The sequence below is a fragment of the Ictidomys tridecemlineatus genome, chromosome 3, assembly GCF_052094955.1.
Source record: "Ictidomys tridecemlineatus isolate mIctTri1 chromosome 3, mIctTri1.hap1, whole genome shotgun sequence".
Classification (NCBI taxonomy): domain Eukaryota; kingdom Metazoa; phylum Chordata; class Mammalia; order Rodentia; family Sciuridae; genus Ictidomys; species Ictidomys tridecemlineatus.
In genome coordinates this window covers 4,920,745-4,942,963 of record NC_135479.1, presented here as the reverse complement: position 1 = coordinate 4,942,963, position 22,219 = coordinate 4,920,745, and the positions used below count along the sequence as shown (strand labels likewise).

Below are 22,219 nucleotides of genomic sequence, written 5' to 3'. Positions count from 1 at the left end.
ACCACATACCAACAAAGATGTTGTGTCCACCGAGAACTAAAAAATAAATATTAAAAATTCTCTCTCTCCCTCTCTTCTCTCTCCTCTCTCACTCTCTTTAAAAAAAAAAAAAAAAAAAAAAAAAAAGAACTGTGATGACCCCTTGCATCCAAATCTAAATCTCCGAGTGGAAAGAGCAGATGTCCCTGCAGGAACTGGCACTCCAGGGCTGGGGTAGGACACACAAGGGGAGCTTGGGACAGCAAGCTTGTAGCAAAAAGCAAGGAAGCTTTCAAAGATTAATGGGGTCAGGCCACAAGGACACAGGAATTTGCTGGAAGGAGCTCCACTGGCCAACTTGTAACAATTTGCACATCAAAAAGAAAATTGATGTTGGGTGGCTGAGATACCTTGAACTGATGACAGTTCATATAAGCATTCCTGAGAAACTCAAACTGGAGAACTCCAAAGGAATTCTTGGGACCCCCTGAGGCTTTTATTTATTTTTTATTTTTTATTTTTTTGATGCTAGGGATTAAACTCAGGGGCACTCAATCGTCATACCACATCCCCAGCCCAATTTTGTATTACGGCACAGGGTTTCACTGAGTTGCTTAGCGCCTTGCTATTGCTGAGGCTGGCTTTGAACTCTTGATCCTTCTACCTCAGCCTCTGGAGCCACTGGGACCACTGAGGCATTTTTTTTTTAAAGAGAGAGCGAGAGAGACAGAGAGAGAATTTTTAATATTTTATTTTTTAGTTATTGGCGGACACAACATCTTTGTTGGTATGTGGTGCTGAGGATCGAACCCGGGCCGCACGCATGCCAGGCGAGCGCGCTACCGCTTGAGCCACATCCCCAGCCCCCCACTGAGGCATTTTTAAAGCTGGATTTTAATTTTATTCACATTTTCAATGTCGTTCTCATTTGTTTTTTTATTTCTAATTGACACGTAGCGATTGTACATATTAGGCGTTTATTAAATCGATGTCATCCTTTGAGAATTGATGACTATCTCTGGGGGTCCTGTGGCTCAGGGTCTCTCATGGGCTGTGACAGAAGTGTTGCCTGAGCCTGTGATCATCTCAAGGCTCAGCTGGGGACAGTCCACCCCAGGCTCACAGACATGATGGCAGAATTCAGTTTCCCACCAGCTCTTTTCCAGAGACAGGCCCTGCTTTGTGGGTGTGTCACCTGGGCAGTGGCCAGGGCCTGTGCTCAGAAGGGCTCTGTGCTGGTTCCATTCTCTGCCTTTCGTTCTCTGTCTTGAATTTAGTTTCCTCTTTGAACTCGTGTTTTGTGAATGTCATCCAGCAGGACACTGTGAACAAAGGAGATATATGCCATAATGTCCCCCACACTCCTGGTCACCCGTCCTCGGAAAGCCTTCGAGGTGGCCCAGGAGCGCAGTAGTCTGGTAGACCCACGTCACGTGGGACTCCAGTAGGATTCCAGCTGCGTCCAAAGTGGGTGGGTTCAGGAAGCCACTGCTTCTCTAGAATGTTGTAGAATCAACAGGTGAAACCGGTCCAGCAGGATGCACCTGTGATTCCAGCTACCAGGAGGCTGAGGCAGGAGGATCCTAAGTCCAAGGCCAGCCTGTGCAACTTAGCGAGACCCTGAGCAATTTGGCAAGACCCTGTCTCAAAAAAGAATTTTTTTTCAAAGGACTGGAGATGTAATTCAGTTGCAATGTACCTCCGGGTTCAATCCCCAGTACCAAAAAAAATTAAATTAAATTTGAAAAAGGGCTGGAGATATAGTTCAGGGGTGGAATGTTTACCTACCACGCATGGGGCCCCTGGGTTCCATCTGCAGTACCAAAAAAGAATAAATAAATAAATAAATAAGGTGAAATAAAACCAGTTGAGTTGGTTTTGTGTAGTGTTTCATTGTTCCGTGAGTATGTGCATGTGTGTGTGTGTGTGTGTGTGTGTTTCAGTACTAGGGATTGAACCCAGGGGCACTTAACCACTGAGCCACATCCCCAGATCTTTTCATTTTTTATTTTGAAATAATGTTTCTCGAAGTTGCTGAGGATCTCATTAAGTTGCCAAGGTTGACCTGAAACTTGCAATCTGTCACCTCAGATTCCTGAGCTGCTGGGATTACAGGTGTGTGCCACCAAACCTGGCTGATAAGAACAGTACACATTGCAATGTACAAGCTACTAAATACAAACTGAGTAATTTTGCTGATTCTACACATGAGTTCTTACATTTGTAATCTCTTTTCCTTTCTTCTGTGGTCCCGTTTGACTTATGGTGTTTTCTACTTTCTACCTAATATCATTTATAAATATCATTTATTTTCAAATGAAATGTTAACTTATCAGGCTGGGGATGTAGTGTGCAGTGGTAGTGCCCTCGCCGAGCATGCATGAGGCCCTGGATTAGACTCTCAGTGTCCCAGTGTTGTGCCCCACTGTGAGTCTGCCACACATCCCTGGATTATTTGTTTAAGATGGCTCATGTTACATTTTGTCAACTTAACTCACTAGAAGAAAAATCACTAGGTTGGTGTGTGGGTTGAGTTGTGTTCCCCAAATTCATAGGCTGAAGCCCTAACCCCTGAACAGCAAGTGAGGTTTTGTTTGGAAATAGGGTTTTTGCAGATGTCATCAGTTAAGGAGAAGTCATCCTGGAGTAGGGTGGCCCCTGATCCAATTTTCCTTGGGAAAATTTGGAGGCAGAGACAGATGCCCACAGGAAGGCCACCAAGTGAAGATGGGGGTTCTGCTGCCACAGCTGAGGAACAACCAGAAACAGAGCCCTCCCCTGGCCTCCAGACTGAGGCCAGGAATTTCTGTGGCTTAAGTCACGGGGTTTGTGGCATTTGGTGGCAGTACTCTCTTTTTTTTTTTTTTTTTTTTTTTAGCTACACATGACATTACACGGTGGCAATACTCTTAGCTAAGTGATACAGGCCTGGATTCCAGGAGGTGGGAATCAGTGGGGTCACCTTATCATCTGCCTGCAGCACCAGTCTGTACCTGTAGGAGGAGTAGTGAGCATAGAAAACTGTCATTTGCATCACAGAGTCAGGCGAGGAGTGTCATATGCTTGGACGTCATCACATGGATCGGGAAGTAGACGTTTATTTGACGACAAAGCAAAGCCACAAAGATGCCTTTCTGGGTCTGTGTGGGAGGATCAGGCTGTCATCAGCCTGTTCCAGGGGTCAACCATAGTATTTCTCATGGTGGAACACGAGGTCCTTTGTGTCCCCTGCTGGGTGGTAGTAGGAGGCACACGGCTTCCCTTTTGCTGACTTCTGGCCAATGCTGTTTGAATGGACTCAGACTTGAGTTCTAGCCTCCAGTTTACTGGAGATCCCAGGGATAGAGGAATAAGACCAAAAAGACCCAGACTAAACAAGCAAGTGGACCCAGCCGTGGATCCCAGCAACACATTTTCACAAATGTTGAAAGGGATGCTATTTATTTGAATAACTGTGAACATGTTACTTGAACCCTATAGAAAAATAATTGCATCTTTTAAAAGATACATTAAAATTATTAAAAATTGTGATAAGCCTTTAATAGGAGAATGTGGTTTATCTGGACAATGAAATATTTTTTAGCAATAAAGAGAAAGGAGTTTTCAAGGCATCAAAAGACATGGAGAAAATTTAAATAAATATTACTAGTGGAAAAAGACAGTCTTTCCAGGCTAAATTCCATATGATTCCAACTATGGGACATCCTGGAAAAGGCAAGATTATGCAGACAGTAAAAAAACAATCATGTTTGCCAGGGTCTGGAGAGGGGAGAAGGGGGACGGATGAATAGATGGAATGTTGGGCATTTTGGGGACTGTGAAACTACTGTATATAGTCCTGTCGCAACAGATACATGATATTCAGCATTTATCTAAACCCATAGAGGGAAAAAAAAAAAACCAAAGAAGGAGCCAAGTGTGGTGGCACATACTTGTAATCTCAGCTAATCGGGAGGTAGAGGCAAGAGGATCACAAATTTGAGGCCAGCCTCAGCAATGTAGGAAGGCCCCATCTCAGGATAAAAATAAAATAAAAAGGGCTGTGGATGTGGCTCATTGGTAGAGCACCCCTGGGTTCCATTCCTAGCACCACAGCAAAACAAAGCAAAGCCAGAGACAGCTACGATAGACAATGAACTCTAACACAAGCTGAGCTTGAGGTTAATGATGAGCCATGAATCTCGTGTCACAAATGGTGACAGATAAAGTGACCTACTGCAAGATGTTAACAGAAGGGAAACCATGGAGATCATAAGTGCTTCATATGTATTTTTTAAATCCAAAATGGTACTAAAAGTCCCTTAATTATTGTTTGTTTTTGGTACCAACGATTGAGCCCAGGGGCACTCAATCACTGAGCCACATGCTAGCCCTTTTTGTATTTTATTTTATGACAGGGCCTCACTAAGTTGCTGAGGCTGGCTTTGAACTTGGAATTCTCCTTCCTCAGCCTCCCAAGCTGCTGGGATCATATGCATATGCCATTGAGCCTGGCTCCTTAATTGTTTTAAAAACCTATAATGTCATATTTTTACACTGTATGCTTTGTTATTGTTGTTGTTGTTACCAGGGATTGAATTCAGGGACACTCAACCACACTCCCCAGCCCTATTTTTTATTTATTTTTAATTTTTTAAAAGAGAGAGAGAGAGAGAATTTTAATATTTATTTTTTAGTTTTCGGCGGACACAACTTCTTTGTTCATATGTGGTGGTGAGGATTGAACCCGGGCCGCACGCATGCTAGGCGAGCGCGCTACCGCTTGAGCCACATCCCCAGCCCTATTTTGTATTTTATTTAGAGACAGAGTCTCACTGAGTTGCTTAGCACCTTGCTTTTGCTGAGGCTGGCTTTGAACTTGCAAAGTTTTGCCTCACCTCCCAAGCCGCTGGGGTTATAGGCATGCACCACCATGCCCAGCACACTAAATAATCAGTAAAAATTAAACAGAGGGTAATATTCTGTGCCACTGAGGACATGGGGAGACACTCTCCTGCCCTATGGTGAGAGTGAGCAGCGAAGGTGGTCTTCAAGGCACCTGGGCAGTTTCTTCAAAACTAAAAATTTCCTTGCATTTCAGCTACACAATTCACTTGGGGACTGTGTAGGACTTAGGGATACAAAAATGCTCATTGCCACGTTCTTTTTTTTTTTTTTTTTTTTTGAAATGATGAGACATTTATTTCTACCTGGATGTTTTGCTTACCAATACGATCTTCAAAATTTTTTAAATTTAAAACATATTTTACAAAATGGATTGAAGACCTAGGAATTAGGCCAGAAACTATACAACTCTTAGAAGAAAACAGAGGGTCAACACTCCAGCATAGAGACATAGGAAATGTCCTTCTCATTAGGACTCAGAAAATAATGCCAAGAGCTAACAAATGGGATGGTATCAAAGTAAAAAGTTTCTGCACAGCAAAGGAAACAAGTAGGAATGTGGAAAAAAAAAAACCCTACAGAATGAGAGAGAAATCTTTGCTAGCTACTCTTTTTTTTTTTTAAAGAGAGAGTGAGAGAGGAGGGAGAGAGAGAATTTTTTTTTAATATTTATTTTTTTTTTAGTTCTCGGCGGACACAACATCTTTGTTGGTATGTGGTGCTGAGGATCGAACCCGGGCCGCACGCATGCCAGGCGAGCGCGCTACCGCTTGAGCCACATCCCCAGCCCCAGCTAGCTACTCTTTTGACAGAGGATTAATATCCAGAATATGTAAAGAAATCAAAAATTTGAGGGCTGGGGATATAGCTCAATTGGTAGAATGCTTATCTAGCATGCACCAGGCCCTGGGTTCAATCCCCAGCATCACCACCCCCCCCAAAAAAATTGTAACAGCTAATCAAATAACACAATTAATAAATGGGTAAATAAATTAAACCAGTACTTTTCAAAAGAAGAAACACAAATGGACAACAAATATATGAAAAAAATATTCAACATCATTAGCAATTAGGGATATACAAATCAAAACTACTCTCATACCAGTCAGAATGGCATCAAGAACACAAATAATAATAAATGCCGGAGAAGATGTGGAGAAAAAGGAGCACTTTCACACTGTTGGTGGGATTGTATATTACCACAACTACTATGGAAATCAATATGGAGGTTTCTCAAAAGACTAGGCATAGAACCACCCTATGACCCAGCTATACCACTCTTTGGTAGTTCTTTTTCTTTTTAAAATATTTTTTTAGACATTCATGGGCCTTTATTTTGTTCATTAAGAATCAAACCCAATCACTCACACGTGCTGGGTGAGGGCTTGGCCACTAGCCACAACCCCAACTCTGCTTTTTTTTTCTTTAATATTTATTTTTTAGTTCTCGGCGGACACAACATCTTTGTTGGTATGTGGTGCTGAGGATTGAACCCAGGCTGCACGCATGCCAGGCGAGCCCGCTACCGCTTGAGCCACATCCCCAGCCCTGGTTTCTAGTTTTCAATGGACATTTATCTGAGAATCGAACCCAGAGCCTCATGCGAGCTAGGCGAGCGGTCTACCGCTGAGCCCCAGCCCCAGCCCCACTGCCACATTCTTAAGAGGGAAACCTCGGGAATGTAAATGTCTATGGACAGGGACAGTTTAAATAAAAACACTCATGTGCATGGGGCAGAGTACCCAATTACCAGGTATTGAAGAATGTGGTGAGCCAGGTACCTGAAGTCCCAGCTACTCAGGGGGCTGAGCAGGAGTGTTCTTGAGCCCAGGGGTCAGGCCCAGCCTAGGCAACACAGCAGGGTGCAGGCGGGAGAAAATGTGTCAAACCTGCACCCTCTGACAAGGAAAGCTCTCCAACGCGGATTTGAAGATAAAACCTATGCTTGAAAAATGGTCCATTTAAAAAAGAGAGAGATGGTGTGTGTGTGTGTGTGTGTGTGTGTGTGTGTGTGTGTGTGTGTGTGTGTGTGTGTGTGTGTGTGTGCGCGCATGCGCGCATATACATTGTGTAGAAAAGGAAGTGGAAAGACAAGCACGTGTGGGGTGCTGAAACCCAGGCCCTCATGGATACTCAGCAAGAGCTCCACCTCCAGTCCTATTTTATTTTGAAATAATTAAGTGGCCCAGGCTGGTCTTGAACTTGCAATCCTCCCCCAGCCTTCTGAGTCGCTGGGATTACAGGTGCGCACCACTGCACTTGAGTAGAAAAAAAGAAAAGAAAAAAAGTTAGTTGTTGCATATAACTAGATTGTAACTTCACAGGGACAGCTGGGGCTCCACCAGGCTCCGCCACAGAAGAACATTCCCAGATTCTTTTTTTTTTTTTGTGGTGCTAGGGGTTGAACCCAGGGCCTATGCGAGGAAAACACTGTACTAACTGAGCTATATCCCCAGCCCAATTTTTCCTTTTAACAATGAACAATGAATGTCCTGTCTCTGGACTTGAACAAGGTCAAGGACCCTCCACACACACACACACACACACACCCTGGAGAGCATCTCCCCTCCACCCACCACTCTGCTCCTCTTCCCTGGGAGGAAAGGGGGCGGCAGAGCTGGGTGGATGGGTTCCTCCAGTCCCTGGTTGGGATTTGGGTCTATTTTCCCTGAGAGTAGGGTAGCTCAGGACAGAGCCGCTTGCCTAGCGTGTCTGAGGCCCTGGGTTCCATCCCATAAGACAGACAAGGAGATGGTGACTCAGACGGGCTCCCTGTGCTTGGGCTGGGAGCCCTCATCCCGTCCACGCGACCCATTCATTCCCTCAACTTGTGAGGCTCAGCTCTTCAGGGTGTTCCTGACCCTCAGAAACTCGCTGCTGCCCAGGAGGTAAGTGTCCCAGTATTGGCAGTTCCTGCCTCCAATTCGTGGCACGCCTCCTGGTGGCCATCAGCAGTGACCTAGATGGTCTGCTGCTTTCCATAGTGAATTTGTTTTCTCCTCAAATTCCCTGGCCAGCCCGCATCTGCAGCGGCTCAGGAAGTGAGCTGGACGCACACGTCACTGAGGAGCATTAGCCAGGCCTCCCGTGGGCCCTCCAGCCTGGACAGAGCCCAGCTCCCCCTTCCCAGGCACGCCCTGCTATGGCTGAATGCTCATCCCACCCAAGTCCACATGCTGCATCTAACCCCCAAGGTCCTGGCGTCAGGAGATGGGGCCCCTGTGCATGGGATCGGTGTCCTTACAAAAGACGCCAGAGAGACCCCTCCCCTCCCCTTCCACTCCTTGAGGACACAGTGGGAAGGTGCCATCTATGAGCGAGGAAGCAGGCCCTCCAGACACTGAGCCTAGACTTCCCCTCTCCCAAACCGCGAGAAAGGAGTTTTACGGTTCCTCAGCCACCAGCCTCCAGCTCTCCAGAGGAATGAAGACGCCGCCTGTTCTGTCTTGAGGGTCCCCCTGAGGCCCCCCACTCACCATTGCCTCTGTCTCTCCCTCTGTCGTCAGGGGTCAGCCCGTGCAGGCTGGAGCCTCCTCTCCTGACTGTGAGCTCCTGCACTTCTGTCCCGGCCTGGCCCCCGTCTCCACCCCCTCCCAGGAGGCCTTCCCTGCCTTCCAGCTGCCCGGGTCCTCATCAGGTCCCCAGGCACTGCCCTGCCATCTGTCCTGAGGCTCTGGATCCCTCAGCAGCATCACCAACTGGCCAGGGCCAGCTTCCTGCCCCCTCCTCCTCCCTTACTGTCCCTCCCTTTACCCGACCTCAGGGCCAGGCCCTCTTCTCTTCCCACACTCTCTCCTCGGTGACCTCATCGATCCCAGATTTGAATCCCAGCCCTGACAACTCCGCCATGCGTCCAGCTGGAGTGGCCCTCTGCCTCCCGGACGCCCCATGTTTCCTGTGCACGGGGCAGAACTCCCGCCCACGGGGTGCCCCCCTCAGACAAGGGTGACTCTGTGTACCACATCCCCAAACCTGGAGCCATCCCCAGCTGTCCTGCTTCCCTCCCCCCAAGTCCCATCCACAGTGGATCACGCCGGACTGACCTCCTCTCAGACCTCCCCAAGGGGTAAAGGCCACACAGGCAGGGACACTGCAGTGCTCACAGGGAGGTACTCACAGCACCAAAGGAGGGGCCCTCCCAGGAGGGTGGTCAGGGAAGGTTCTGGCAAGGACAGGCACCACTGCCATGGGTGGAGAGACTTCAGGTCATGTGGGGGCAGCCGAGGCCCAGACCTCCACTCTCCCCGTCCTGATGGTTTTCCTGCTGGGGGAGGTGAGTGAGAAGGACCCACAGCTGGGTGAAGTCCAACGTGTGAAGCAGAATGGCCGAGTTGGCTCTGCCAGCTCAGGCCAGGGAAGCAGGCTGGTGCCAGGCTGTGGGGCTTCAGTGGCTGAGGTGCTCTGACGGTGTTAGAGCCACTGGAGACTCTTGAACAGGAACAGCGTCAGATGCAGCTGGCAGCTGCGTGGCAGAAGGTAAGGAGGATACACCTGGGTGAAGCCTGAAATAGCAAGGGCCACGACAGGAAGGGCAGACCGTCAGGCATGCGAGGGGGCCACGGGGCCTGATGGCTGGATGCTGTGGGCCAGGGGACAGAAAACACCTGTGACCCAGGAGTTAAAACCAACGGGAAGCTGGGTGCAGTGGTGCACGCCTATAATCCCAGCGTCTCGGGAGGCTGAGACAAGAGAATTGCAAGTTCAAAGCCAGCCTCAGCAAAAGTGAGGCGCTAAACAACTCTGTGAGACCCTGTCTCTAAACAAAATACAAAATAAGGGGCTGGGGATGTGGCTCAAGCGGTAGCGCATGCGTACGGTAGTGGCATGCGTGCGGCCCGGGTTCAATCCCCAGCACCACATACAAACAAAGATGTTGTGTCCACTGAAAACTAAAAAATAAATATTAAAAAATTCTCTCTCTCTCTCTCTCTCAAAATAAATAAATAAATAAATAAACAAATAAATAAGGCTGGGGATGTGGCTCAGTGACCGAGTGACCCTGAGTTCAATCCCCAATACAACAAAAGAAAAGAAAAGAAACCAACAGGAAGCCATCTGGGATGGTGTCCCTGTCCTTTGCCAGGTGAGCCCTTGGTGCTGGGACCGTAGCAGTAGCCAGGTTGTGCAGCACATGGCTGGAGCTGGATTTGGTCCACCCACAGATGACAAGAAAGGTCTATGGAACAGCACCTTTCTGCTGTGGAGACTGACAGCTGGTTTCTCAAAAGGGAAGTCCAGGAGCCCACCTGAGGGGAGTGGAGACCCAGAGACTTCAGGTTACGTGGCGGGCAGCCCAGGCCCAGAGCTCCACTCTCCCAGTCCTGTTCATTTTCCTGGGCAGCTGTTCGGTTTCCTCTTTCCAGAAAGGTTGGATCATGTGGTTTTTCCCCAATCCCCAGAAATCTGATTCCCTTTTTCCAAGACTGTCCTTGAGGACAGCCTTCCTCACTTTGAGAGCCTGGGGAGACCTCTCTTCCGGCTGCCGAAACTCCCGACTCAGTGTCTCTGGCCCTAAGGAAGTGCCAAAGCCGGGCGTCTTACCTTGCTGAAATAAATTCTCTTACCAAAGGGGTCTAGTGAGTACCTGTGGGTAGAGGGGAGGCCTGCTTGAGGTAAAAAAGGGGAGCTCTTCAGCCAGGCTCCCTCAAACAACACACTGAGACGGGCCGGGAAATGGGACCCAACATTTAAGGGGGATGGTAATCCAGAAAAACAATATCTGCTTATGCTATTTTAAAAAATCGATATTAGAACAAAAACATCAATGAGGAAGAAAAAGTCAAAATTTTAAACAAAGATAGGCTTTTATTGTTGTTTTGAGGTGGAGTCTCTGTGCTGCCCAGGCTGGTCCTGCGCTCCTGAGCTCAGTCTCCCTGCCTCGGACTCTTGAGTAGCTGGGATTTCAGGTATGCACCTCCTTACACCTGTCATTCCAGTGGCTCAGGAGGCTGAGGAAGGAGGATCGCAAGTTCAAAGCCAGCCTCAGCAACTTAGTGAGGCCCTAAGCAACTTAATGAGACCCTGTCTCAAAATAAAAAATAAATAGGGCTGGGGATGTGGCTGGGGATGAGGCGCAACAGCTAAGCACCCCTGGGTTCAGCCTCTGGTCCAAAAAAACCCCAAAAATTCGAGTGTTAATTTTTTCCACTTGGTTCAAACTGTGGAAGTATGTTCCCACCCACGTGCTTAGGCTGGGCACTTTTCCTTTTGTCCCAGGCTCCTAGAGGGCTGTGGCTCCTTTGAGGTGAACAAAGTGGGACTCCCAGATTGGGAAGCTTGCAAATCGCTTCCTAGGTGAAGTTCCCTCTGTGGCCAGAAGGGGTCACCATGGAGTTGTGCCGCTGGGGCCTCTGCAGCCTCCTTGCACCCCCATTTCTGACGCCCCATGGGGCCGCCCACTAGGGGGAGCTGATACAGTTGCTCAGTTCTTGGGCTGCAGCTCTGAGGGTAGAGCACGGAATGACACCCCAGGCACTGCCCAGGCCCCTAAACTGCAGCCCTTGGACAACTATCCCTGGTCTGGGGAGAGGGCCAGGGTTCTCTTGGCGGATAGAGAGAGGGATATTCTTTCTCTAGGGCCACATTCCAGGATGATCCCAGTTTCAACAGCTTTAGAAGCCTCTTCACTTTTCTCAAGCCAACTGAAGTGAAGTGAGGTGAAATGGGGAGGGGCCACCCCACTCCCATTTCAAATGCCTCCTCCCCTGGGGTTGCATGGCCACCAAAGGCTCGGCTCTGGCTTGGGTGAGCACCCCAGTGGCCACGAGGCCGGGGAGTTGGAAGGTCTCGAGGGCTGCTTCTACCTCTCTTCTGGGCCCTTAGCCTCTTGGTGTCGCCCTGGTCCGTCCACCTCCTTCCTCCCTTTGGTCTCTGCCCCTGCTCTTTCAGGATTCCTGTCAGGGCCCAGTCCAGCTGCCCACCTCCCTCGGTTCTAGGGTTCCAGTTGGGTGGACATCAGTGTCCAGGACAAATCCCTTGTCCCCAGCCTGTGTGAAGCATCGTATACATCCTTTTCCTCCTGGTCCCTGCTTCACAAGGCAGCCTACTTGTTCCCTCCTCTTTTAGATTAGAGGTGACTGTGGCTCAGAAAGGTTGAGGGATTTTCTCACATCACACAGCACTGAGAGACTGGGTCTGAACCTGGAGCCATGCCTCATCTTGCCTGCTGCCTTCTGGAAAGGCCTGGCTTGGCCTGTCCTCCTCCGGCCACCCTGCACCCTCTTTCAGCTCACATAGCTCACTCTTGGCCCATGTACTCGTCTTGCTTTCTAAGAGTAATATTTATTTATTCTTTGGATTTCCGTGGAGTACTCCACTGTGCCAGGCCCGGGAGATGAAGGCGCAGCCCGTGTTCAAGTTCATGGTCTGGGAGACAAGATTTTTCCTGTGTGTCAGCTGAGTCCTCCCAGACAGGCCCAAGCCCTCCCAAGGGGCAGAGGCTGTTTCCTGCTTCTCCTGCTCCCCCTCCCAGTGTGGTGACCTCCTCCTCCCTCCTGGGGGAGTTGATGCTGCTGGCTGTTGCCTCCTTTGGGGAGTGGGGGCTGGGCAGGCCTGGTGCAGCAGGGCTTGGGAAGGGTCTGGAGCTGAGAGCTCAGGAAAGGGGGTTCCGGCTGATCCCAGCAGGCTTCCTTTCTCAGACACCCAGGGCAATCCAGCCCTGCACTCAGCTCTCTGTGTGGAGCTGGGTTTGGCCTAGAAGGTCAGGGTCAATCCTTGCCTCTATCCCTGGAGCGCTCAGACTAACAGGGCCCTTCTGCTGGACATCTCTCCCATGACTTCCCCTCGGTCATCCCACCCTTGCCAGGAGGAGATTTCCAGAACAAAATCTTAAAAGCCCCTGACTTTTTGATCAGGACAGACACCCTCCTGGTTCCCACAAAGCCTAGTCCCCCCAACCCATGTTCCTGGTGAAACAGGCGAGGGGCCCACAGCAGTCTTAAGGCCCAACTTAGAGAGGGTCACACAGGCAGCCGAGGCTGAGGCACAGGTCAGGGTGCCCCCGCTCCTGGACCTAGAACTAGGGAGGGAGACAGAGGCAGGCAGGAGGCGGGGCAGATGAGCAAACGCGGATACAGGAAGAGCGGGTCTGTTTAATGCCACAGCTGGGTCTGGTTACAAACATCAGAAACTACAAAAGGAGGACAGGCAGTTACAGGATGACCGCACAAGGGGGGACACAGGCACAGTAGCCACGGCAGCAGACCATCCTTCAGGATGATACACGAGACTAAGGGACACACGTGGGGGGCCCCAGCAAGGCTGACACAGAGCGGGGGTGGACCGACTGGCAGCCAGGAGCGGGGCAGGGAGGGGCAGGGCCCTCAGCCCTCAGAGCCTGAGGTGCCCGTCCTGCTGCCCAGCAGCCTGGATTCCCAGGGCTGGCTCGGCGGCCGGCAGGTGGGGCTGGCACGCCAGGTCTCTTCACTGAGGCCCCACCCCTAGCTGTCATCCTGTCTGGGCCCCTGGGTCTGCCCTTGCCCCAGCCGGTTCCAGGGCACATCAGTGAACTGACCCTCTGTGGAGGAGAGGGAGGGAGCCAGGTCCTTTTTGCCTGGAAGTGGGAAGCAAGAATGTGGGGAGCTGGTCAGAGTGGGCTGGGCTTTGCCACCAAGCTGGGCCCCCCCCACCCCTACCCATCCAGGCCCCATTCTCTGATCTGCTGTGGGATACCAGGGCCAGGGCATGCTGCCGTCTGCCCAGAGGCCTGTGCCACCAGGACCCTTCTGGTCCCACCCACCGGTGGGTAGGACCGAGGTTTCTGGGCCCGCAGGTAACATGATAGATATGTAGGTGTGTCTATATGTATATATATTTATATAGAGACTGGAGAGAATATATCTGTGTATACGGTAGACGTGTGTGCGCAGTACTCTAGATGGTGAGGTGGAGACCCGCATGCTGGTCGGCAGAACCAAACAGGGCTGCTTCATTCTCGAGTGACTCAAACCTGTCCCTGCTTCCCGCCAGCCGCTCAGCTAGGTCCCTCTTTAACAGTGAGTAGAAAAGCTAAGAAGAGTGGGCCCCGATCTGCAAGGCGGAGGGGTCCCCGCCTGCCGCTGCGCTGGAGTCAGCATCCAGGCAGCCAGCGCTGCCTCCCGGCAGCTCGGGGGACTGCGGCCACGGTGGAGGCCTCCTTCGGGAAGACAGTCGGGGGTTCCTCCAGCTTCCTTGGCACCAGAAATGGAGGGTCAAGGAGCGTCTTCAGAACTCGGCCTTCTGCTCAAGGTGCTGCCAGGGAGGGGGGAGCTGGGAGGGGTCCTACGGCCCCGAAGAGGGCAGTGTGGTGGGTGGGCTGTGGATGAGATAGGAGACGGAGGTAATAGGTTATCAGGGTCAGGGAGGGAGACAGGGAACCTGGGGGTGGCTGGAGGTGGCAAGGCATGGTACTTCCTGCTGACAGACCTGGCACAGTGCAGTAGAAAGCCATCTTCAGACCCGAGTCTTAGTTCCCCTTCTGCCATGATCCTGCTGGGTGACCTTGGGCATGTCGGGTGCCCCAAGAGCAACCCAGATCTTTTCCCCTAAAATGTGAATGCCTGCCTTGCCTGCCTGTATGGGAATTGGGTGACACTGACTGTGTAAAACAGTGTTTTGTAAACTGCAAAGCACCAGGAGCTCTTCCTCTGCTCATTCTGCGACAGGGTGCCCTCTGTCTGGCCTGCCTCGGCCTCCCCAGCCAGCCAGCCCTGTTCCCTGTACTGCAGTCCCTGCGGTCTCCGACTGCCACACCCCCCACCGCCCCTCCGCCCACACAGAGGCACACACACCCTGAAGCAGAGACAGTTCAATAAACAGTGGCGTCTGGCCCACCACTGCTGCCCTGATAAGAGAAGTTGGACAGGGGCCTTCTAGAAGTCAGCTCTAACTCCACCCCAGCAGGACCTGGCAGTAGGTTGGGCCTGTGGGCTGGGGACCAGGATAACATGTCTCCTTGGGGGCCCACACCCATGCACCCAGGAGACTGGGGCAGGGGTAGAGGCTGTAAAGGGATGCGGGAACAATCCTGTGATGTGACAGATGAGGGGAATCTGACTGTGGGTTCCTCATCCCAGGTGGGAGGCGGCTGGGCCCTGGCCAGTCCCAAGTACAGCCCATCTCCACTCAGTCCACAGGGAGCAGAGACGGGCAGATGAGGCAACTGCGATAGTTTCTTAATGTTTGGGGTTTGGCGAGGTCCGAGTCCCTGGGGCCCAAATGGGCAGGGGAAGTAGGGCGCAGGCCCTGTGTTTTTGATTCACTGGGGCTCAACTGCCAGCTCTGCGGTTCCTCCAGGCCCCTGTAAAAAAGCGATTTTCTGGAAAAGCAGGAAGTCTTGTCTCCTGGCTGTAAACAAACTCATCCTGGGCGGCAGAGCCTGCCTGGGGACACAGTGGGAGGGAGGGTGAGCCCCTCCGTGACTGCCTTCCCACTGGCTCCTCCCTGGCTCCTCAGGGTTACATTGGGAGGGGAGGGAGGAGAAGGGGGGAACCCCAGCTCCCCAGCTCTGCTCATGCCCTGCTCTGGCAGGTAGAAGTCTCCTGCTGCCTGGGGTCTGGGCAGGCCAGGGTCCAGCTGTGCACATCTGGAGTTGGCCTGGAGAAGCCGACAGTTCCTGAGAGTTCCCTTCTCCTGGGGTGCTGCCGACACGGGGGAGGGGAGCCACACAAGCTGTTGGTCAGCGGCAGGAAGGGCAGCAGGCCTGGCCTCCCCCACTGCCCTCAGGGGACGTCCCTTGTGGAGCTGGGCCAGGAGGACTGTGAGCAAGAGGTCCGGCAGGCTTGGGGGCCGCACAGAGTTGGGGAGGGGACGCTGGCTTTTCCATGGGAAACTGCTGGGAATGTTTCTCTACAACGCGTGTCCTGAGCCGCTGGCTGACCCCTGCTTCCCATTCCCGCCTCTGCTCCTCTTTCTCCTTCCTACTTGAGCCCTGTGTCCGCCCTTCCATTCAGCTCCCAGAGTCAGCCGCCCCTCAGAGGCCCAGGGAGGCCAGAGTGTTCCCAGCCGTCACATGGGGCCGGCCACTCTCCTAGAGCCCAGGACTGGGAGCTAGCCTCAGGGTCAGCCTGGACGTAAACATCCCCGGGTAGCATGCAGGCGACACCCATGTAGGTCCCACATGGGCCCCAGGCATGTGTGTGTGCACACCCGTCCTCGTGATCCTCCTGGCTCTGACCCCTGTTGAGGCAGAGGGTGGATGGGAGCCTTGGTCAGTGTTGGATGAAAAAGCATGTGACTGGTACCCAGGGAGGAAGTGGCCAGAGCTGGCGGGGCTGCCTCTGAGCCTGAGAAGCCAAACCTCACTGGGGACTTTCTGGGCCTTGGGTGCTCCAAGGCTCCCTTGCTCTAGGGAAGAGGACAGCTCTGCCCAAGGAAAGTTTACTAGGCTCACGCCTCTGGGCAGGGTAGGTGTTGGGTAGGAGCCAACCCACGGTCAGAGGGGCCCTGTCCTGTGACCCTTTTCTACTGTGCCTGCTCTTAAATGAGCTGGCCTGCCCAAAGGGTTCCTGCCCCATGGTCAGCCCCAGGCCACAGGAGAGATGGAAGACCTAGAAAACTGGAGAGGACACAGCAGGGAGGCTGCCCAGCCCACCCTCACCCCCTCCTCACGTGGTGGCGTTGGGGACCTGCTGTACCCAGCCCACTTCCTTGTAGGCAGCGGTCACGTGGCTGTAGATGAGGCCACGCAGCTTGGCCCAGGCTCTCTGCGTCTCAGGTGGGAAGTCATTGGCAAACTCCTCAGCGATGACCTCCAGAATGACCCCAGAGAGGATCTGGGGGCAAAGGGAGGAAGGGGGAGTGAACATCTGATGCCTTGCCTCCCGCACGACCCTCCTGTCCCAACTTGGCCACGGGATCGGGGATCGGGATCGTTCCTAACCCCAGGGCCTGCTCGCTGTAGAAGCCGGACACTCTCAAGACCAGGACTGCCCCGTGGCCCATCCTGCTGCTAGACTCTGCTCTCCAGGTCACAAGGGACGAGGCTGGGCTGCCCAGTGGTCACCTCTGCTGCCCTGGGAGCTCTCCCAGAGCCTGCGGGCTGCAGGTGGCCATGGTGCGTGGGCCTGAGAGCTCTGGAGCAGAGCAGGTTGCTGGGGGCAGCACCGTCCAGGGCGTACCTTGAAGTACACGGGCTCCACCTTGTGCTTCAGGGCATGGGCTTTGCCCACGAGGGCCAGCACAGAGGACACCTTGTCGGGGTCGTGTAGGTTCTCCACCACAGTGTTGAGGGCCCCCATGACCCTGCAGGCGTGCTTCCGCAGCTGGGGGCTCCGCTCCATTTCCAGGGGCTCCTCCATGTGTTTGAACTGGCTGAAGTACTGCTTGGCGGAGGGAAAGTTCACGAAGAACCTGGCAGGTGGGAGGAAGTGGTGCTGAAGCAAGGGGAGGCTCCCTCTGGCGCGCGCAGCTTCCTCTCCCAGCCCCCACCTTCCTGGCTCCCCCACTGCTTTCTGACCCCACCCTCCTCAAGGCCTGCCCTGGCTACAGCCGAGAGGACAAACCCTTGGGTTCTGGAATCCAGGTTAGTTATCCAACTTTTTTTTTTTTTTCCTCAGATGGGGTCTCACTCTAATACCCAGGGACGAGGCTGGGCTGCCCAGTGGTCACCTGTGCTGCCCTGGGAGCCCTCCAGGCTGGCCTCCGATTCCTGTATTCAAGTGATCCTCCCATCTCAACCTCCCAACTCAACCTCCCAAGTACCTGGGACCCCGGGCTGTAGCCTCTGTACCCAGATTGTTGTTCATCTTTCCTGAGCCTCAGATTACCATCCCTAAAATGGGCATTATTGTTCTGTCTCATGGGTTGTCTTAAGGATGAAATGAGTAATGGCTTGTCCTCACCACAGTGTGGGGCACACGGGGGCTCAGTAAATACCGGCCTTTGTTATGGTAAAGGTAGAGCTCTTTAGGAACCAAGTAAGGTCCAAGGCCACTGAGCAGTGAAGAGAAGAAACTGGGAGCCTCAGACCTCCTCCCAACTCAGCCTCTTCCCTTCTTGTTACCTGCCTCCCTCCTCAGCCTGCAGTATTGATTAATTGATTTAATTAAAAATGGCAATTGATTTTACCCACCTGGTATGGTTCTGAACTTATTTATTGAAATGAATCTGTAGATCTTACCTTTCCAACAAGCCTCTAAACTTCTTGGAGCAGATCCCAGGTGATCCTAGCTCTGGCCCTTTTCCTCTCCGGTTTGTTTACAATTGTCTACTTTCCCCAACCCAGTGCTCACAGTGCTTTCATTAAGTCACTCTCATGATCAGAAACATCCAACGGCTCCCATCTACCTCCCAGACAAAGTCAAAACTCCTTAACTGGACACGGAGGCTTCTTACAAACTGTCCCACTGCCACATCTCCAAATATCCACATTCTCCCCTCCCCTTGAGCCATCTCTGTCCAGTCCAACAGCTATACTTACAAGGGTAAGAAATTCCTCAGGTGACCAATCCTGCTTTCCACAGAGTGTATCGCCTCCTCAACCCAGCCCACATCTGACCTGCCTCTCCCTGAGCTCCCAGGGTGGCCACAGCTACCACTTTCTCTCACAGCCATTAGTGCCACTCAAATGACCTTCCTTGCCACTGTCACAGTCAGGCAGAAGCTGGATCTCACACACCCTGGGCCAGGGCCCTGCAACATGCAGCGGGACAATGACATTGGTCCTCTCCCAACAGGGGCTGGGCTTTATGAGAGACACGTGCTGGGACCTGGGCAGAAGGTGCATGACTTAACGAATCCTCAGAGAGTGGGACAATGTTTTTTTTCAGGTGTTTGTCCCCTTGGTATGTCCCCCTTCATGATCAGGGAGAGCTAATAATTTGCCAATTTGCTGTCTGGCTAGGGGTCAAGTCTCAATGTGAGAGCTGCATCAGAGGCAGGGCAAGCATCTGCTTTTGGTGGGGGAGGTTCAGACAGTGACCAGGGCACAGTCCATGTGGAGCCCCACAGGGCCTCTCTTGAAGCTGAGCGTGACCTTGGGAGAGCACTTCAGGACTTCCTACTCTGCAGAAGTTGTGGGCCATCCTCCCACTTGCTTCTTCGAAGATAACACGGGTAAGGCAAATGAGGTGATGGGTCTGCAAATACACTGGATTTTTCTGGAGAAGTACTATAATGAGGGACAAAGTGGAAAGCCAGTCTGGACTTCAGTGAGCATCTCAGACTGTGGGACTTCTACAACTGCAATAAAAATAATGATGTTTGTATTGCCTGGTGTTCTTTCACCTATCATATTGTATCTAACAGCCACAACTAAGCAGGTGTTTTATCCATTTTGCTGCTGAGAAAATAACAGGGAACATTCATTGAGCACTTTCTATATGGGCTCAAATTCTTGCAGTTCCCTCCTGAGGTTGGCACTATTTTTATCCCTGTCTGATGGGCTAGGGATCGATGCCCAAGGCTGCCCAATAAGGTGGGTGGTGGGACCAGGAAGGAGCTAGATTTTTCTGGCTTCTGCAGAGTGCCTGGGGACACTGCTGGGTGGGGGGCTCTTGGCCTGGGACCAGAGAATCTCCTGCCTAACATGGGGCTGTGTTGTGGTTTTGAGGAACAACAATCCCCCAGAAGCAGGGCTCTGGGCCAGGAGAGTCTGGGGATGCCAACTCTGCTCCTGATTCCCAGCTTCACTCTCCAGACCCCGTGTTTCCTCCTGACCCTCCCAGACTGGCCTGCGCTGCCAGGGAGAAGCCTCACAACCAGCCTTGGGGAGTTTCTCAGTTACAGAGGCATCTGGGCTTCCAGAGCCTGAAATAGGCTCCTTGGAGTGTGAGGGGGAAGGTGTCAGCGTTACAACCAGGAGGGAGGGTGGGTGTTCCCTCTGGTCCCTTCCCTTGCAGGGAGTGGAAGTGTGTCTGCCTCAGGCCCCAAGTCAGCTCTTCCTCCATCACCAACCCTCCAGCCACCTTCTCAAGGGGCAGATGGGCAATGGGCAGCAGGGGAGGAGGTAAGAGTGCTGGCCAGAGCAGAGGGTCAGCGTCCAGGGCTCTCACTGAAGCCACTCCTGTGGATTTACATGTTGTGTGTGTGAAGATGGTCACGGGCAGGATCTGAGCAGGGGCTCCGGGAACCTGAGAAGCGAATGGGACTTGTCCTTGCTCTCTTTCCGCTCCTCCCCACTGGCCAGACCCTGGGGTAACAGCAACAGGAGGAAGACAAGGAGAGGAAGGCTGATGGGACTTGGAGCTGGCAGAAAATGGCTGGCTGTCCAGGCCCATCTCCAGTCAACAGCACAGGGTGGCTCAGAGTGTGGCCCTGGCACCAGGAAGCCAAAACTCACGGCCACCTCAGGCCTTCTCCAATCAGTCGGGGCATCTGTCTGGGCTCTGAATATATTGATAAATACCTCCCCCAGCTGGGCCAGTCCCCTGAGTGTGAGGAATGGGCACCCAGAGGAGGGACAGAGAGAAATAATCACCATGCTAAGGGCTCACATGACCCAGAACATGAGCCCTCTGGGCTCAGTTCCTTTCTCTGCCCGCTCCCCATTCCTGGGGAGTCCCTCACTGGTCAATGGCAGGGCCTGGGACAGAAAACCTCCATAGTCCTGTGGGCTCTGCCTAGTTTCCTCTGGGTGACCCATGTGAGCATCCAGATGCGTTGGCGGCCCGGAGGGCTGTGTGTGCCAACACATGGCTGAGAGCAGCCCTCCTGAGATACAGTCTGGCGCATCTGCGACTCGGCTCCCCACTGTGCGCTGTGTGGGTGCTGGCACATGCCAATCTGTGGCTCCTCTCAGAGTGTCTGAGGCTTCAGGATCCCAAACCTCCTCTTTACTTCTCACCACCACAGCTGGGCTCCTGGGCTTGGGAGCTGAGGAATAGCCCCTTCCTCAGGAATCTCCAACTTCCCCGAAGTGTTTCTTGCTCTTTTCCTCCAAAATGTGTTTCCAAGTTGGAATCAGGGTATACAATATGGAGGTTGGTAGGTCCCCCGCTTGAGGGAGGCAGAAGGGAGAGAGAGGAGGGAGAAGAGGAGCCCGAGACAGGGCCAGGACATGCATTAGCGCTCTCCTTCCAGAGTGAGGTTTGGCCCCATCTTCATGTAACAAGGCTGTGTGCTCTGTCCTAGATTTGACAACTTTTCTTCTGCCAAGGACAGGGGGCTGAGAAGAGTGGTCTGGGCCTCTCTGCCTGCATCCCAGGGACCAGCATGTGTGGATAGAGTCTAGATCTGTAGCTATGGTCAGTGTTCAGCTTGTGGAGCTTGGGGACATCAACTCTAAAGGAATGGTGTGTGTGCACCCCTGTATGGGTGTGAGAATGTAGTGCCACTCTGGGAGTATAGGGGTCCCTCAGGGGCATGGTGCCTGAATGAATGAACCCTGAGCCCACAGACACACCATGTCCTCCCTAGCTGTGGGATTCCAGGGCGGGGCCCTGTCTCCTGCAGCTTCTCAAATTTTTAAGTACCAAACCCAGCAGGGGCTGCACTCTAGGGGACTGGTGACTTCCCACTCACCTGAGCCTCACTTTAGCTCTCTGCTGGTCCTTCCCCTTGGGGCAAGAAGCAAGCAGCTGAGAAAACTGAAGCTCAGTCTTGGATTCCTTCTGACCTCTACTCTCCAGCTCTGGGTTCGGTTCCTCCGAGGGTCTGAGCTGCAGAGAGAGGTCTTCTCCTCTCTGAAACCCTCTTGGCTAAGCCTCAGTTTCCCTGCTGTCCCTTTGAGAGGCTGGCATTTGTGTGTGCATATAGTTGTCTGGGTGGCTGGGGTCCCTGGGGAGGAAAACCGGTGGAGCCAGGAGTGCTGAGGCCAGGGAGAGGAAGGGGACTGAAGTGCCCTTCTGCATCTGGTTCCTAATTGCAGGAAGAGCTCAGCCCGGTTTCGATCATCCCAGGGCGCTGCACGCTGCCCGCCCCCCACTGGCCCCCATCGCAGCTGGGGAGGTGGCGCTGGAGCTCGGACCCGGTGGAGCCTGCCTCTGCCGGCGCCACTGCCGCCCTCCCTGCCCAGGGCCCGGCCGGGCCGGGGCGACACCTACCTCACCAGGATGGCCACCCCCACGTCCTCGCAGTTGGCATACAGCCGGGCCCACGTAGCCTGCACCGCCTTCCTTTCCGCCTCGGACAGCTCCTCGCTGCGCTCCCTGCGCTCAATCTCCATCTCGCCAGGCACTTTCTCCATGAGCAGCTCCTAGCCCAGCCCGGTTTCGCTCGGCGGCTGCAGGGCGCGGGGCGCGGGGCGCGGGGAGCCGGGGCCGGCTGCGTGCGCGGCGGGCGGGCGGGCGAGCGAGGGGTAGAGCGCCGGAGGGAGGGAGCGTGTGTGCCTGTGTGCGCTGTGTGTGTGTGTGTGTGCGCGTGTGTGTGCAGGGTATATGTGCGGGGGGCGGGGGACCGCGAGCGGGGGGCGGGGATGTGGTCTGCTGGAAAAATGTTTAAA

General features: G+C 53.1%; 1 protein-coding gene and 1 long non-coding RNA gene across 3 annotated transcripts; both read right to left on the bottom strand.

The window, feature by feature from the left end:
• Positions 1–717: 717 nt before the first annotated feature.
• Positions 718–9,292, bottom strand: LOC110598853 (uncharacterized). The gene is made up of 2 exons (XR_002484749.3): positions 8,340–9,292; positions 718–1,301 (listed from the first exon to the last, which is right to left on the bottom strand). It is a non-coding gene; the product is annotated as an uncharacterized LOC110598853 (long non-coding RNA).
• Positions 9,293–10,648: 1,356 nt separating this feature from the next.
• Positions 10,649–22,124, bottom strand: Cygb (cytoglobin). Of its 2 annotated transcripts, none has more exons than XM_013361679.4 (4): positions 21,822–22,124; positions 16,959–17,190; positions 16,450–16,613; positions 10,649–10,811 (listed from the first exon to the last, which is right to left on the bottom strand). In XM_013361679.4, exons 1-4 carry the CDS (start codon positions 21,962–21,964, stop codon positions 10,766–10,768), a joined length of 585 nt encoding a protein of 194 aa, XP_013217133.1. In that variant the 5' UTR covers positions 21,965–22,124; the 3' UTR covers positions 10,649–10,765. The 2 variants fall into 2 exon arrangements, with proteins under 2 accessions (XP_013217133.1, XP_005332657.1); XM_005332600.3 differs by lacking the exon at positions 10,649–10,811 and adding an exon at positions 12,934–14,155.
• Positions 22,125–22,219: the final 95 nt, after the last annotated feature.